The sequence below is a fragment of the Acanthamoeba castellanii genome (assembly GCF_000313135.1).
Source record: "Acanthamoeba castellanii str. Neff unplaced genomic scaffold scf7180000084777, whole genome shotgun sequence".
In the NCBI taxonomy this organism is placed as follows: domain Eukaryota; phylum Discosea; order Longamoebia; family Acanthamoebidae; genus Acanthamoeba; species Acanthamoeba castellanii.
Genome location: NW_004457712.1, coordinates 960,409 through 974,152, shown reverse-complemented (window position 1 = coordinate 974,152; position 13,744 = coordinate 960,409). Strand labels below are relative to the sequence as shown.

Genomic DNA, 13,744 nt, shown 5'->3' with positions numbered 1-13,744 from the left:
TGAAGCGAAATGATCTCTCTCATGGTGATTGGAGTTGGAGGTGTGGATCGTCTTTGATGAGGAGAACTTGGAGATTAGCCGTTCTGCTGTCTCCGAGTGCTTTTTGGCGCCACGGCGTTCCCGCTCTTTTTGCCAAGCCTTTCGCGCGCTTTTTTCGCGCCTCTTTTCTGCAACGGCAAGGGATTTTCGACAGGAATGTGAAGAACGAACTTGTTTTTTTTTAATATTTACAAATCCGGAGGGCGGCAGTAGTTCTGTTCTTTGAGGCACCGATACCGCTTGGGAAGACGCACCTCTGCCGGCCACCGAGCAGCGTGACACTCATGGAGGCAGATCATGAGTGCGTCCTCATTTCATCTGATTCTGAAGACCCGCTTCCGACAACAACGAAAAGGCGAGCTGGCGGCGGCCGTCAAGACCAGCCACCAGCAACAGTACATTCTAGCTCTGTTTGAAGCCAATTTCTTGCTTCTTATGATTTTAGTCTGATGTGATTTATTGTTGTGAATGGCGTAGCCCGCCACGAAGAATGTGTCGGCGGATGGGCTGAAGTATCAAGATGAGCGCAAGCTACCAGCCTACTACAACGAGGACATCATTCCCGACCCCGAGACCGGGCTCAACCTTCCTGTCCGCATTCTTGACTACTTCTACTTCTGTGATGCCGTGCAGTTTGTACCTCTCGAGCACTTAGGTACGTTACGGGCGACGACCTCTTTGTCGCGCGGTATCAGCACTTCCCACCACCCGTCAGACACGGGTCAGTGAAAGACTGACTGGCGATTGCACGTGACGACAATGAAGACAGGGCCACACTCTTGGGCTATGGCTTGGCCGTGCTGCCGCCTGAGAAGACAGGTGCACTCCACTCTATCATCTTCTTTTCACATAACTGGCCAGCTCTCTCGACATTATGAGAGCAGCACTCACACCACAATGATCTTTGGATCGTCCGTGCGTGTGTGTTGTGCGTTGTCGTTTTTGACGACAGCTGAACTCGCCGAGGGAGCAGCATCCAGCACGGCGATCGCGTTTGAGGTCGACGAGTGGTCCATCGAATACGGCTCTCCTCCCATGCTCTGGCTTAAATCCAAGCGCGCATGGTACGCACAGCCAACGGCATCGGCACGTCAACGGCAAGGTCAAGTAATCTTGAACAACGCGTTTGTTGTTTCACCGCAGGTACCAGTTGCTGCAGCCGGAACCCCGCTATCAGCGCTACTTTCGCACCGTTCAGAGCAAGTTCGATGTGTGCACCGGCATTCATAAGCTCATGGAAGCGGACAAGAAGGTCTCCTACGCCGACGTGGTCGCGCATGTACGTGTCTTGCCCCACCGAGCCTGTGCCACAGCCCCCGCCCCCGCCCCCGGGGAGACACCTCCTAATGCAACGCCCGCCGGGCTCCGGGATCGCAGATGCACGATCGCTACGGCATAACGGAGGACTACCTCGTTAAGGAGGCAGCCTCGGTCCTTAAAGGCCTGCTGAAGGCCTACCCCGAGTACAGGACCACTCCCTTCTTCCGCAAGCTGGTGCGCGTACTCTCCGCCCTGGGCAAGTCGTCGCTCGTTGGGTGGTGGTGGTGGTGGTGGTGGTGGTGGTGGTGGTGGTGGTGGTGGTGGTGGTGGTGGTGGTGGTGGTGGTGGTCGTGGTGGCACTTCATCTCTCCGCAACGCACTCACACACGTTTCATTTTCTTGTTCGTTTGGCCGTGGGCGCTTCTAGAGGGACGTTTCTACCGCCATGAAGAGCCGCTCGGTCAAGCCCAACACGTCGCCACGAAAGGAGAAAGAGGTGGACCGCGCACGCGCTTCCGATTCTCCCGTACTCCCACCTTCACCTCCTCCTGCTCGTCGGCAGCTTAGCAATTATGCGTGCATCGTGGCTTACTCTCAAATTTCAGTCGGCCACTTCAATCCGGCGGCGCAGGCGACTATGTCACCATTGCAAGACGGAGCTCTCCTCCACCGCGATGGACCATCAGAAATGTGGCGACTGCCGCAAGTAAGAACCACCGTCACCCTGTCTTTATATATATATATATATATATATATATATATCTGCCTGCTGCTGCTGCCTGCTGCTGCGCCTGCATTGCTCTCACGGTGACTGTGTGTTGCCACTCCTGGAAGGGTGTACTGCGCGGACTGTCTGAAAGACAACTATGAGATCAAGCTCGGCACCATCAAGGGCACCCCGTGGGTGTGTCTCGCATGCGAAGGCCTGTGTACGTGTAAGGCCTGCCTCAAGGTTCGCGACTTACGCTCCCCCCCCGCCAAAGGCCCCTTCAGACAGTCTCTGTGCTCTCGGCCTCTGCTCACACACACACACACACACTCTCTCATCCCTCCACGCATGACTCAGTCCAACGGAAACGGAGACGGAGCGAGCAACGCGGGGCGGAAGCGCAAAACGCCTTCCGCTGCAGACAGCGAGGGGCTCAGGAGGAAGGAGGACGAGAAAAGGAGAAGACTGGCCCGCGACGCAGAGGAGGCGCGAGAGAAGGAGGAGCTCAAGTGCCTCGCCAATGAGGCGAAGGGCAAGGAGAGCGCGTACGTTTTCCCGCCCACGAGCTGAGAACGAAAGTTGGGCCATTGTATGACACAGCTGCGCGCTTGACTGCTTCCTGCAGGCCAACCGATCCGAAGGAACGGGAGCGCCGCGAGGGGAAGGAGAGACGGCGGCAGGAGCAACTGCAGGCCCAGGAAAAGCGCGTGGTGCGTGCACTGGTGTCGCGCTAGATGGCTTGCTGGTGAACAGTGTTCGACTCGCGAAAGTGAAAGTGAGAGTTCACGTGTCTTGACTCAGCCAACAACATGTTGGCAAACAGGAGCTCGCGGGTCAGAGAGAGCCGCGCAATCTCGAAGCGGCGATGAGCCAGCCGCTGGGCTATGATCGACACGGGAACCGATATTGGTGGATCAGAGAGCCACTTTCGCCAAGTTCGCATAATCCTTCTCACACCATGATTGAAATTTTACTGTTTGTTGATTGATTGTTGGTTGGTTGGTTGTTTGTTTGTTTGTTGGTTGTTTGTTTGTTACAGGGAAGCAGGTAGGACGGATTTTTGTCGAGCAGGCGCCCAACCAAGGTGGGCACCCTTCGCAACTGGAGGTGCTGCAGTGGTCCTTCTACGAGACCAAGGAGGACCTCGCGCGCCTGATGCGGGACCTCAACGTGAACGACACCAGGGAGAAGGCCCTCTACCCCGAACTGAAGCGGTACTACGACAACATCCCCTACGCCGACCTGTGCGACAAGGAGAAGAAGCAGAAGAAGGAGAGAGAGGAGAGGCAGCGGCGCGCCGAGGTCAGGCGCGACCGGTTCATGTGCTCGAGGGCAGAGCCAACCGAGGAGGAGGAGGAGGAGGAGGAGGAAAAGAAGAAGAAGAAGAAGAAGGTGGAGGAGGAGGTCAACCAGCGGACAAACGCGATGAAGGGAACAAAGGCAACGGAGGCGACGCCAACGAAGCTAAGGAGGCGGGGTCGAAGAGGCAAGATCCCATGGACGTGCACCCGCGGGTCAGTCTGGAACAGGTTGGCTCTCGCCTCGCGCCTCTGTGCCGCGTGCGAGAACTGATACATCAGTTCGGTTATGTATGATGCGTGGCGGTGGCGGTGGCGGTGGCGGTCGTGGTGGTGGTGGTGGTGGTCGTGGTGGTCGTGGTGGTCGTGGTGGTCGTGGTGGTCGGGCCACACAGATTCGTGAGCAGATCTTGGGCCTCGAGCTCAGCCTCCCGCACTACATGCTGCTGGACCGCCTCTCCTATACAAAGGAAATAACTGCCTGGCGACAGGTACCTCCAGTACAGCAGCATTACCGCTGCTGCGCTTTTTCTTTTCTAACAGCAAAGCCGCACACGTCTGGTGTACTACGCAGAAGGTGGCAAAAGAGCGCAGTCCAGCGGTGCTGTGTGAGCTGATGCTCTTCATGGAGGCGCATTTGACCAGCGAGGCGTTGAAGGTACCTCGACTGTTCTTCACTCCCGTCATTCCTTTCATGACTCGTCAGGCCCTGACGTGTGTCTGTCGTCCGTGTGTGTTTGTGGGTCAACACCCCAACGTTAAAGGGCTGGCACGACTCGCCGATGCAGAAGATATGGCGACGCTTTTGCCGCGGCCGCGAGGCCACATCGCTGCGTGAGGTGGCGCTGGCGCTGGACCACCTCGAATGCGCCATCCAGTGGCAGCACGCGAAACAAGAGGTAAGCGCAACCACCACAGAGCTTTGTTGTCTCCTGGGACCCCAAACTTGCCTTGCCTCCTTTTGGCCCTCTCATTTACTCTCTCTCTCTCTTGCGTGTCGTGTGTCGCGTGTGAACGTAGTGGAGAAAGTGGAAGGTTGACACACAGCTTAAGCCGTGCACCGGCTGCGACCGCAGCTGCCACCCAATGCAACTGAAACTGGTGCCCAGCGGCGAAAGGTACCGTACTACCACCATTCGTGGACCATTGATCAGTCCCTGGTTGGCGTCGAGGCTGGTGGCGCTGAGCCGCTCTTGCTTGCTTGCGCGCAGGCAATGCAGGTATTATTGCTCCTCGTGCCTCGCCAACTCCACGAACCCCGGCCTAATGCTGCGACGAAGCAAACGGCCGGTGGATGACGACGAAGACGATGACGACGCTGACGAAGAAGAAGACGACGGAAAAGGAGAGTGAAAAGGGGTCTGTCCAAACAAAGAAACCGCCAGGTTCGCTGTAGCACTCCAGTGTGTTTCACGACTTTCTTGTTCGTTTGTGTGATGTTGTTGAAAGTTGCATTTTGGTGGTCTCCTGACGCCACCACGTTGGGGGCTGTACAAGCGGAAGGGGGGGGGTGCTGCTTACAGAGGATGGGGGGGGGTAGTGCTGAGGCGGGGAACTGTAGCAGGGGCGAGCCACGCAACTCACTGACCAGAGAGAAGAGCTTCGAGGGCCAGGTCGAGGCTGCCCTTGTGCTTGTCGAGCAGCTTCACGTTGTGCTCCACGTTGGTGAACCCTGTCAGGGGGGAAAGTAGAAGAAGAAGAGAGTGGGTGAGTCCAATTGGAATTGAACGGTTGGAGGGGGGCGGTGCGGGAGGGTGTGGATACCCATCTCGGCCAAGGCGTTGAGCTGACCGGGGTACTTGCTGTACAGACGCCTCTGCTTCTCCTCGGCCTCTTCTTGCAGCCTCGCGGCCTCCTTCTGCCTCAGCATCTCCTTTTCCATCTCTTGCTTCATCCTCAGCGCCTCGGCCTCCGCCTCCTGCTTCATCCTCTTCTCGCACTCCTCCTGCTCGAGCTTTTGCCTGAGCTCCGCCTCCTCCTTGGCGAGTTGCCTCTCGAGCTGCGCCAACCTCTCCTCTTCCTCGCGGCGCTGTCTCTCCTCTTCCTCCTGCTGCTGCTTCCTCTTCGCGTCTTCTTCCTCTTGCCTCCTCCTAAATTCCTCCTCCTCGGCAAGTCTCCTTGCCTCCTCATAGCGGCGGCGTTCCTCTTCCTCGGCCTCGGCCATAGCCTTAGCCCTCTCGGCCTCAGCCATAGCCTGAGCCTCGGCCATGGCCATGGCCTCGGCCAAGCATCGTTCCTCCTCTTCCAGGCGCATCCGCTCCAAGCGCTCCCTTTCGACGGCCGCGTTGTCCTGGGTCACGGTGATGTCCACCCACAGACGGCTGCCAAAGGCCACGCCATCCTCGGTGAAAAGGCGCCAGTACTGGACGCAGCGCCCCGGGCGCGAGGGCGCCTGCAGGTGCACGCCGATCTCGGTTTCCTCGCCGGGGCCGACCACACGGTTGATGGCGCCTACGCCGAGCACGACCAGCTGGTCGTCCTTGGGGTCGACCATCTTCAAGACCACGCCCTTGGGCCAGGGTGCGGAGCTCGTGTTCTTGACAGACCACGTCTGCACACAACGCAACCGACCCGAGCCAGCAGTACGCTTAGTACCGGAGCGCGTCTTGGAGAGCGAGTGGGGGCGGGGGAGGGGTAATCTCACCTTCTGGAACTTGACCTTCGCGGTTACGTTGGTGCCGTCGGGCACGGTCACATCTCGGACGAAGACAGCCTCGTACTGGGCGGTGGGCTGATCGGAAGTATGCCGCTTCGACTTGGCGTCGTAAACGTTGAGGCGCAGCACCTGAAAATCAATGACGATATGATGCATCCAATGTTAGCAATTCGATCGTCTCATCACCAGCTGTTGCTAACATTGGATCTTAGAAGATTTGAGGGAAGCTGCGAGGTACCGTGGGCTGCAGGCGCTTTGCTTCTTGAAGCTCAAGGTCCGAACCGAGGGTGATAAGCTGCCAGTTTTAGGGATGGAAAGGTGAGCTACAAGTTGGGGCCATAACATGATGAGTCAGATGGCAAGATACCTCTTCCTCGTCGTCGATGTATTTGAGCTGCACGTTTTCGGGTGCGAGCACGAAGTGCTTGGAAACGAGGCTGTGCAGCTCGGCAAAGGTGATCCCCTTGGGAACGCTGAACCGCCTGATGTCCTCATCGAGCTTTACCTTGAGCGAAATGTGGTCCGCCATGGATGTTGGTTGGTAGTGGCGATGCGCTGCTTGATGGGTCTTCTGGTTGTGGATGTACTACAGAAGATGCGATGCGCTGTTGTTGTAGGACTGGAAATTTACCTCTGCTGCTTTTGCGAGCCCTTTCTGGTTTGGAATTCCCTGAAGCCCTCCGCCACGTTAAGCGAAGCTGTCCAGCCGCGCGAATTTCCACAGAACTGCACCTCTCAATAATCAACCTGGTTGGGCGGTGGCTTTGAATTACAAAAAGGAAAGTGTGGCTCTCGGTGCGGCAACAACGCCAAGGAGGGCCTGACCAAGAGGTACAGTCCGCGACGTTCATGGAAGCCCCGAGATTGGTATTCGGCTTGTCCGCAGCCATCGTGTTGGTACTCCTCGTGGTCCTCGAGTCCAATCCGGCGGCCGCGCAGACGCTGGAGTGCGCCAACGTCCCGGCACTGGAGCATAACTACTACCAGTACGTGCTGTTCCGTAAGCGCCTTCACCAGGAGGTCCTCCATCACAAGCGGCACCCTCTCCTCCGAAGCGATGCGCTTGACCAGCTGGCCCTCACCCACTCCGGTACCAAACATCCCCCTCCCCCCATCGTTGTTGATCGTACACCTTTTTTGTTTTGCCAACGGCTGTCCTTGGGGTGCGCGTTTAGAGTACATGGCAGGACGGGGAGCTCTCTCCAATTCGAGTGTGGCCTACCGGCGATCGACGATCGTCTCGAACGCCTACAGCTACTTCACCGCGAACGCCACCCTCACCGACCAGCGGTACGCGCCCCTCGGCGTGGTGAGGATCGACGAGCTCTACGGCACGGGGTCCGACACCCGCCAGCTGTGGTACGACTACTTCGAGAACAACCCGCAGGTGGTGGGTGCCTCCAGCAGGAACTATCACAACTGGATCGGGGTGGGCGTTCACTGTGCCGGTACGTACACCATCACCATAACCACAACACCACCGCAGCCTTGGCAAGGCTGGTGATGGCGCTGGCTGATGCGGGGCGCGTGTGCGGTCAGGATCTGGAGCGAGCACGGTGGCGTGGGCCACTCTGATCCTCGTGACCGTGTGCCACGCGCCAACGGAGAATTACCAGTTGCCCGCCTTCGACAACCAGATGTGCGCCAGCCTCACCACCGAGCAGGAGCAGTGCCTCACCGACACCAACGCCACCGGCGACGCCCTCTTCTTCGCCAACGGGTCGTCCGCCTCGGGTCCCGTGGCCTTCGCCTGTGGCACGCTGTCCATGGACGGCGCCAGTGCACACCCCGTTACGCCCGCCACCGAGATCGCGTACGTTCCCGTTGCTTGCCTTCACCTCAGTTCAGCCCGGAAATGTTGTTCGCATGGTGTCGTGTGGTGTCGTGTCGTTGGTCGTGTCGTGTCTTACCGTGCTGTTACCGTTCGGTGTGGTTCTCCATCCAGTACTGCGGTGATCACGGCTCCCGTGACAAGCGTCGAAGCCGGAACGCTGTGCATGACGCTCACGCATGATTTTAACGCGGGCGTCAACGACATCACCTCCATGATCTTCCACTTTGGCGCCGCCGGCCAGGAGACTGAGTCCGCGCCGCTGTACAGCGTGCCGGGTCCGTGGGCGTCGCCCCTGGAGCTGTGCTGGTCCTACGGCTCGACGGGCCTGCCCATGAGCATGGCCCTCAACGGCCGAGCCTACCTCAACATCCACTCCCAGGCCAGCGACGCCAGCCCGCCGGGAAGCTACAACGGGTGGATCCGCGGCCAGATCCAGGCCCTGCCCGGCTGGTGGAACATCGACTCCGGCCTCGCCGTCTCCTACAACAACAACAACTGACCAACCAACCAACCAACACTACCGGACGACGACGTCGATGATGAAGAGAGAGAGAGAGAGAGGGGTGATTGGAGAGCGGAAGAAAGGGGAAGAGCGCAATATTTAAGTGGCGGAGACGCGCACGCAATAGACACTGTCTCAAACCAACGCACACAACGCAACGATGGCCCGAGAGCGCTCGTTCCCCGTACCGGAATTGGAGGCGGTTGGCGGGTGGTGAGTGCCACGGCGCTGCAGGTCAGCGGCTACTTGTGCAGCCACTTGAGTCCGTCGCCGATCTTGAGCTCTGGCGCCGTGACCTCCGTCTCGTTGGGGGCGTGCAGGGCGTCCACTTGCATCTTTTCCTCTGCCGGAAGAAGCCTCAGCCGAGGGGAACTTTGGGCGGCGGCGGCGGCGGGCAGCAGTGCAGCGCGGCGAGGCGAGCATGTGCGTGCGTACCCATCCAGACCTGCTCGAACTCCCGGCCATCCGGGCAGATGAGGCGCCCGTTCCTCCGCCCCACCTGTGCGCAGCGACATCACGCCAGCGCCGTTGAGCGCCCGCCACACCACCCGCCGCCGCCACCGCCAAGAGCCACCATCACGGGCTCGAGGGAGAGGGGAGAGTGCGGTTACCTTCCACTCGCCGGCAAATTGGTGGCCGCAGGGCCACGTGAAGACGCCCCGGCCCACGCGGCGATCCTTTTCGTAGCTGCCCACGTACGTGGCTCCATTCCCGTACTCGCGGCGGCCGAACCCGTGAGCCTGGTGGGTGATGCGGCGGCGGTGGTGTGTCAGACGAGGAAGAAGAAGAAGAAGAAGAAGAAGAAGAACCAGCGAAGCGTGCTATGGGGACGGGGAGGGGGAGGGGGATGGGGAACCTTCGTCTGCTGGAAGTCGCCGGTGTACACTTCCCGCTTGCCGTTCTCCAGCCAGGATTTGGTGCCCTTGCCGTTGAGCTCATTCCTGCCGTGCCGCGCCAGGGGGGGAAAATCGACGGGATATCAGTCGGCACCTTCGATTGTGCCCAAAGGACCCGCCGCCGCCGCTGCCACCACTCCGTAGTGAGCGCGCACCCCTTCCAGGTTCCCTCGAACAAGAAGCCGTTCCTGTGGGTGGGTGGTGCAGCGGTTTGAGGTGAGTCCAAAGGGCCGGGTGGCAAGAACAGCCTCAAGGTTCCGGCGGCGGCGGCGGCAGAAGCGTACCTGGTGAGGAGGGTGCCGGGGCCTTCCTGGTGGCCGTCATGCCACTCGCCGACGTAGTAGCCGCCGCCTCGCCACACGAGCTTGCCCTGCCCCTTCCGGGTGTCGTTTTCCCAGCGGCCGTGGTACCAGGTCCCGTTTGGCCTGCGAGGCGAGCGGGGACGCACGCAGATGTGCGCGGGGGGCGCGGGGGTGAGCGAGGGGCAGCAGACAGACGCTTCCTCCGAAGCAAGCAGCGCATCAGGTGAAGTGGGTGGGCGTCGTCGCTGCTGGTTCGTCGTACCAGATGCACTTGCCCTGTACGGTCCGCCCGTAACCGGAACAACGATGAAGGGGGGCGGCGGCGGCGGAGAGGAGATCGCCTGTACGTCAGCAAAGCCACAAAAAAAAGCCCCATCCACGCGCGCGGTACGACGGGAAGAAGAAGGAGGAAGCTCGTACGTAACCGTGCCTCTTACCATCTGAAGAAGCAGCAGAAGCAGAAGAGGAGGAGGGAGGGAGGGAGGGAGGAGGCCCACGGGTGAGTTGACACGTAGGTGGAGTGAAACCAAAGAGGGGGGGGGGCGAGGGGTTGCGTCGTTCGACAGGTGCTGTAAAGGTACCCTTCCATTCGCCGCAGTACTGCCAGATCGGGAGGGGACCGCCAGATGTGTCGCTGTCGCTGGGGGCCTTGTCTTTCGTCTCAAAGCCAATGCCCCGGAAAGGCACGCCCGGCTTCGGTCTCACCTGCACGCCAAGGCGGTTGTGGCCACGCACGCACGCACGCACGCACGCACGCACGCACGCACACGAAATACGGTGAGATGGATGGGATTGGGATGGGATGGGCGTAGGGCGTGAGACGACGCCCTCCCTCCGCCCCACACGTTCCAATTAATGGCGCCAGGCCTGCAACGTACGTTCTGGGCACGCCACAGCCACAGCCAAGAGCTGTGCGCGCATCCCACACACGCAGACGAGGCTCGCGTTAGCGGCCGCGCGCGGGGGGGAGGGGGAGGGCTGTGGAGGTCAAACGGAGTGGTACCACTCCTGGGGCTTGGCCTCAAGAAAAGCGTCGCGTGAGCGGAGGAGGATGAGGTCGTTCGGCGTGTAGTCCTTCTCCTTCTTGTGCTCGTCCGGCTGAAGAAGGCTGAGCAGCGTGATGCCGTCCGCGTCCCTCATGCACAAACTTCGCCTGCAACCACCACGTACGTACACGCGATTGATCGCATGGCGCCAGCCAGTCAACAGGCCTGTACGTACCGCGCGCGCCTCCTTTGCCAAGCGAGCGGGTGAGCGGGAGATCTTAAGAACGTACCAGAGGTGTTCGTCCTGGGTCAGGCCGTGCCAGTACCTGCAGGTCAAGGCTGCCCCCCCCCCGACAATTTCATGAGCGCCGAGAGATCATAAGAAGAAGTTATGAAGTCAGCAAAGAGGCGTGTAAGGCTGGGGTGGTGGTGGTGGTGGTGGGTGGGGGCAAGTAGCACGCTGCTGGGGGATTTGGGGAGGCGCTGGCGCGCACCGGCTCGGGTGAGTAGGTCCTCGCCGCTGAGGCAAGAGAAGATGCGCAGCAGCACCTCGGGCGGAAAGTCTGTCTCGTCCCCCCTGTCCTCCACCACCCGCTCGCTTGCCATTCTTTTATCGATTCGTCGCACGATAACGTCTGTGTCGCAAACGAAATGAAAATCATTTTCATTTCGTAACGTCTTCTGCCGCAAACGAAATAAAAATACAAATACCAAACGAAATAAAAACAAAATGAAATACGAAACAAAAAAGCTAAACGCAAATTGAAACTAACTAACCAACGGAAAACAAAAATAAAAACAATTTCACGACGTGAAGTGCGAGGGCAGCACTTAGATAACAAGCAGTTCGTTCGCATCACGGACGAGCAGAAGCCCGAGATCCTCAAGTTTATCGACGAGAGCGATCAATATCAATTTGAGGACTGGGCCATCATCGGGGAGACCAACGTGGAGAAGAGGGTTAACTCTGCGAGCTGAGGTTTCGGCGTTGGCCGGGCTTCTGGGCCAACGTGGTGAGACGTCTCCTGGGCGGCAGCGTGTCGATGCCCTTTGGCGCGCGCGCGCGCCTCGAGGTCGCCACCGTGTGCGCATGCTCGTGGCCGGCACGTTCCGGGTACCGCCACGGTGATCGCGGTCCTGCCGCTGCATGCAGCCTCCACCCACGTTCTCGAGTCGACAGTCGAAGCGCTGCGAGCCGGCGTTAAACTCTCACGGCGATATGGCGGCGGCATCGGCCGTGCGCAGACGAGGCCCGTGTGGGGTGCCCGCCCGCGGTGAAGAGCGCGCGGCTGCCGGCTGTCCACCTCGCTCGCGTTGGCGTTGTTGGAGTAGCCGCCGGCAAAGGTCATGACGGTGCGTGCATGCCGCTTCTGCTTGTTAGCCAGCGCTGGCCTATTTCTGCCCCACGAAGAGGCTGGCGCCGCTAGCGTCTTGGCCGTCGTGACACGAAGGCGCCGTTGTTGATCAGCCCCCGGGGCGTTGTCTCGGAGCCCACCACGTGGTCGCCGTAGAGATCCCGGTCGACACCGGTGCCCGCGGATGTTATTACCGGCCACCCAGCTGCTGCCGCCGCTCTTGACGAGAGTGTCTTGAGGAGCACGCCGGTGCTCGCCTTGTCCGCGCGCGCGGGCGTGTCCGGCGATGAACTGGCGACTGACTGACTGGGGCTGGGCGACGATGGAGCAGTTCACTGGCGAGACACCATCGAACCGCCCGACATGCGGTAGGTGTCCGTGACCGCGAGCAGCAGCGAGACCATGGTGCTGCTGCTGCTGCTGACGATGATGATGTCGGAGGTCGAGGTGTCGAGCCGTGCCGGCGCTGATGGTGGTTGGCGTGCTAAAGAGAGCACGAGAACTCTTTAAAAATGAAATATTAAAAAAAAAACAAAAAAACGGTGGTGCGGTCTGGTGACGTACGGTGCCGTGTGAGACGCGGTGCGGAGGCAGTTGTTCTTCGGATTCGTTGGGCAGGCGCACCAATCGTCTCCAGCGAGATGAGCTCCTCGCCCTTGCTGCAGCAAACGCGCGCACATACCAGCGTCAGACGCACGCGCACATACCAGCGGCTGCGCGTGCGCGCCTGTGCTGTGGGTTGAGGAGTTGTGTACATGGAGCCTGCAAGTTTACCCAGGATGGGCGCCAAGTTGCGTTCGTTCTTCTTGCTGCGCGGGGTCAGCAGCTTGGCGGGGTCGCTCAGAGGCCTTGCGAAGATGAATGCACCCTTTTTCATGAGCGGATGGGCCTCCATTGGGCCAATTGAGCAAAGATGGCGTCGCCACAGCCTCCTGTGCGATCGACATCCCCACCGCCATAGGGCGTGATTTTTCTAAGTCAGTTTCGCCGTGGGTGGCGCTTATAATAAATGAATTTACCCAGCGTCCATCCGAGGAACAGCTTTTGCCGACCAGGAACAGCCACCTGCCCAACACCCACGCCATCCGTGAACACGCACGACACACACACACACGACACACACACACACACAAGCCGGTACCGACGGAGAGCTTTTTGTTGCGGGCGTTCACTATGAAATGTGTGCGGCCACGAAGAGAGAGAGAGAGATGGGAGGAGGTACGGGGAGCCGGGCATGGTGGACATGAGAGAAGGGATGCCAATGACGGGGAGTGACGGGCCGCCGCGACTGGGAGCGCCGCAGGCTTGCGCTTGCTGGGCGTAGCACCGACGGCGTCATTGTCGTCGCCGCCGTTGTCACCCTTCTCCTCCTCCAGCTCCTTGTCGTACTCCGCGTCGCCACCGTCTCTGCTGGTAACGTTCGTGCTGCTGGAGCTCTGGTCGCCCTACGTAGGGCGTCAACCGAGACCTGGGCAGCACTCCCCGCGCACTGCCAGCTGTCACTGCCGTCACCGCCGCTGCCGCCGCTCGGCCCGAGCGTGGCCAGGCCGCCGGGCTGGCGGGGGGTGCAGCCCGTGAGGCTGCGGGGGCCGGGGCTGGGGCTGGAGGAGGTTGGTGGTGGCTGGGTGGTGGTGGAGGTGGAGGTGGAGGTGGAGGTGGAGGTGGAGGTGGAGGTGGAGGTGGAGGTGAGGAAGGCGAGGTGGCTCGAGTTGTCGAAGCCAACCAGGCCAGCGCGCTGGCCGTGAGCCACAGCCGGCACTGCACTTCCACACCTCCATCTTTTGGCGGTGGGCCGCCTCGTCCTCCGCCTCGTCCCCGCTGCTCGACTCCAGCTCCCCGCCCTGCCCCCCCCCAATCCAAATCGACACGACCAGCGCCTGGCTGCTGTCGACGATTGGTTGGGCGCA

At 60.2% G+C, this 13,744-nt stretch overlaps 5 protein-coding genes across 5 annotated transcripts; 2 read left to right on the top strand and 3 right to left on the bottom strand.

Moving 5' to 3' along the window:
• Nucleotides 1–336: 336 nt before the first annotated feature.
• ACA1_293740 (uncharacterized protein) lies at nt 337–4,659 on the top strand (the record flags this gene model as incomplete). Its single annotated transcript, XM_004368111.1, has 18 exons — nt 337–483; nt 517–694; nt 805–858; nt 992–1,103; nt 1,183–1,318; nt 1,417–1,533; nt 1,727–1,825; nt 1,905–2,005; nt 2,134–2,251; nt 2,366–2,553; nt 2,634–2,718; nt 2,832–2,943; nt 3,048–3,526; nt 3,702–3,797; nt 3,881–3,964; nt 4,071–4,205; nt 4,354–4,424; nt 4,527–4,659. 18 exons carry the CDS (start codon nt 337–339, stop codon nt 4,657–4,659), a joined length of 2,445 nt encoding a protein of 814 aa, XP_004368168.1.
• A 227-nt stretch (nt 4,660–4,886) lies between these two features.
• Nucleotides 4,887–6,491, bottom strand: ACA1_293730 (PB1 domain containing protein; the record flags this gene model as incomplete). Its single annotated transcript, XM_004368110.1, has 5 exons — nt 4,887–4,978; nt 5,071–5,857; nt 5,951–6,091; nt 6,201–6,257; nt 6,330–6,491. The coding sequence occupies 5 exons, from the start codon at nt 6,489–6,491 to the stop codon at nt 4,887–4,889; spliced, it is 1,239 nt and encodes a 412-aa protein (XP_004368167.1).
• Nucleotides 6,492–6,811: 320 nt separating this feature from the next.
• Nucleotides 6,812–8,295, top strand: ACA1_293720 (uncharacterized protein; the record flags this gene model as incomplete). The annotated part of the gene is made up of 4 exons (XM_004368109.1): nt 6,812–7,052; nt 7,138–7,410; nt 7,502–7,775; nt 7,908–8,295. 4 exons carry the CDS (start codon nt 6,812–6,814, stop codon nt 8,293–8,295), a joined length of 1,176 nt encoding a protein of 391 aa, XP_004368166.1.
• A 245-nt stretch (nt 8,296–8,540) lies between these two features.
• Nucleotides 8,541–11,088, bottom strand: ACA1_293710 (Fbox domain containing protein; the record flags this gene model as incomplete). The annotated part of the gene is made up of 13 exons (XM_004368108.1): nt 8,541–8,641; nt 8,734–8,797; nt 8,910–9,038; nt 9,155–9,239; nt 9,350–9,382; nt 9,479–9,619; nt 9,779–9,837; nt 9,917–9,936; nt 10,078–10,201; nt 10,375–10,405; nt 10,500–10,649; nt 10,773–10,821; nt 10,977–11,088. 13 exons carry the CDS (start codon nt 11,086–11,088, stop codon nt 8,541–8,543), a joined length of 1,098 nt encoding a protein of 365 aa, XP_004368165.1.
• A 1,081-nt stretch (nt 11,089–12,169) lies between these two features.
• ACA1_293700 (uncharacterized protein) lies at nt 12,170–12,732 on the bottom strand (the record flags this gene model as incomplete). Its single annotated transcript, XM_004368107.1, has 3 exons — nt 12,170–12,303; nt 12,462–12,496; nt 12,593–12,732. The coding sequence occupies 3 exons, from the start codon at nt 12,730–12,732 to the stop codon at nt 12,170–12,172; spliced, it is 309 nt and encodes a 102-aa protein (XP_004368164.1).
• Between the last annotated feature and the right edge of the window lie 1,012 nt (nt 12,733–13,744).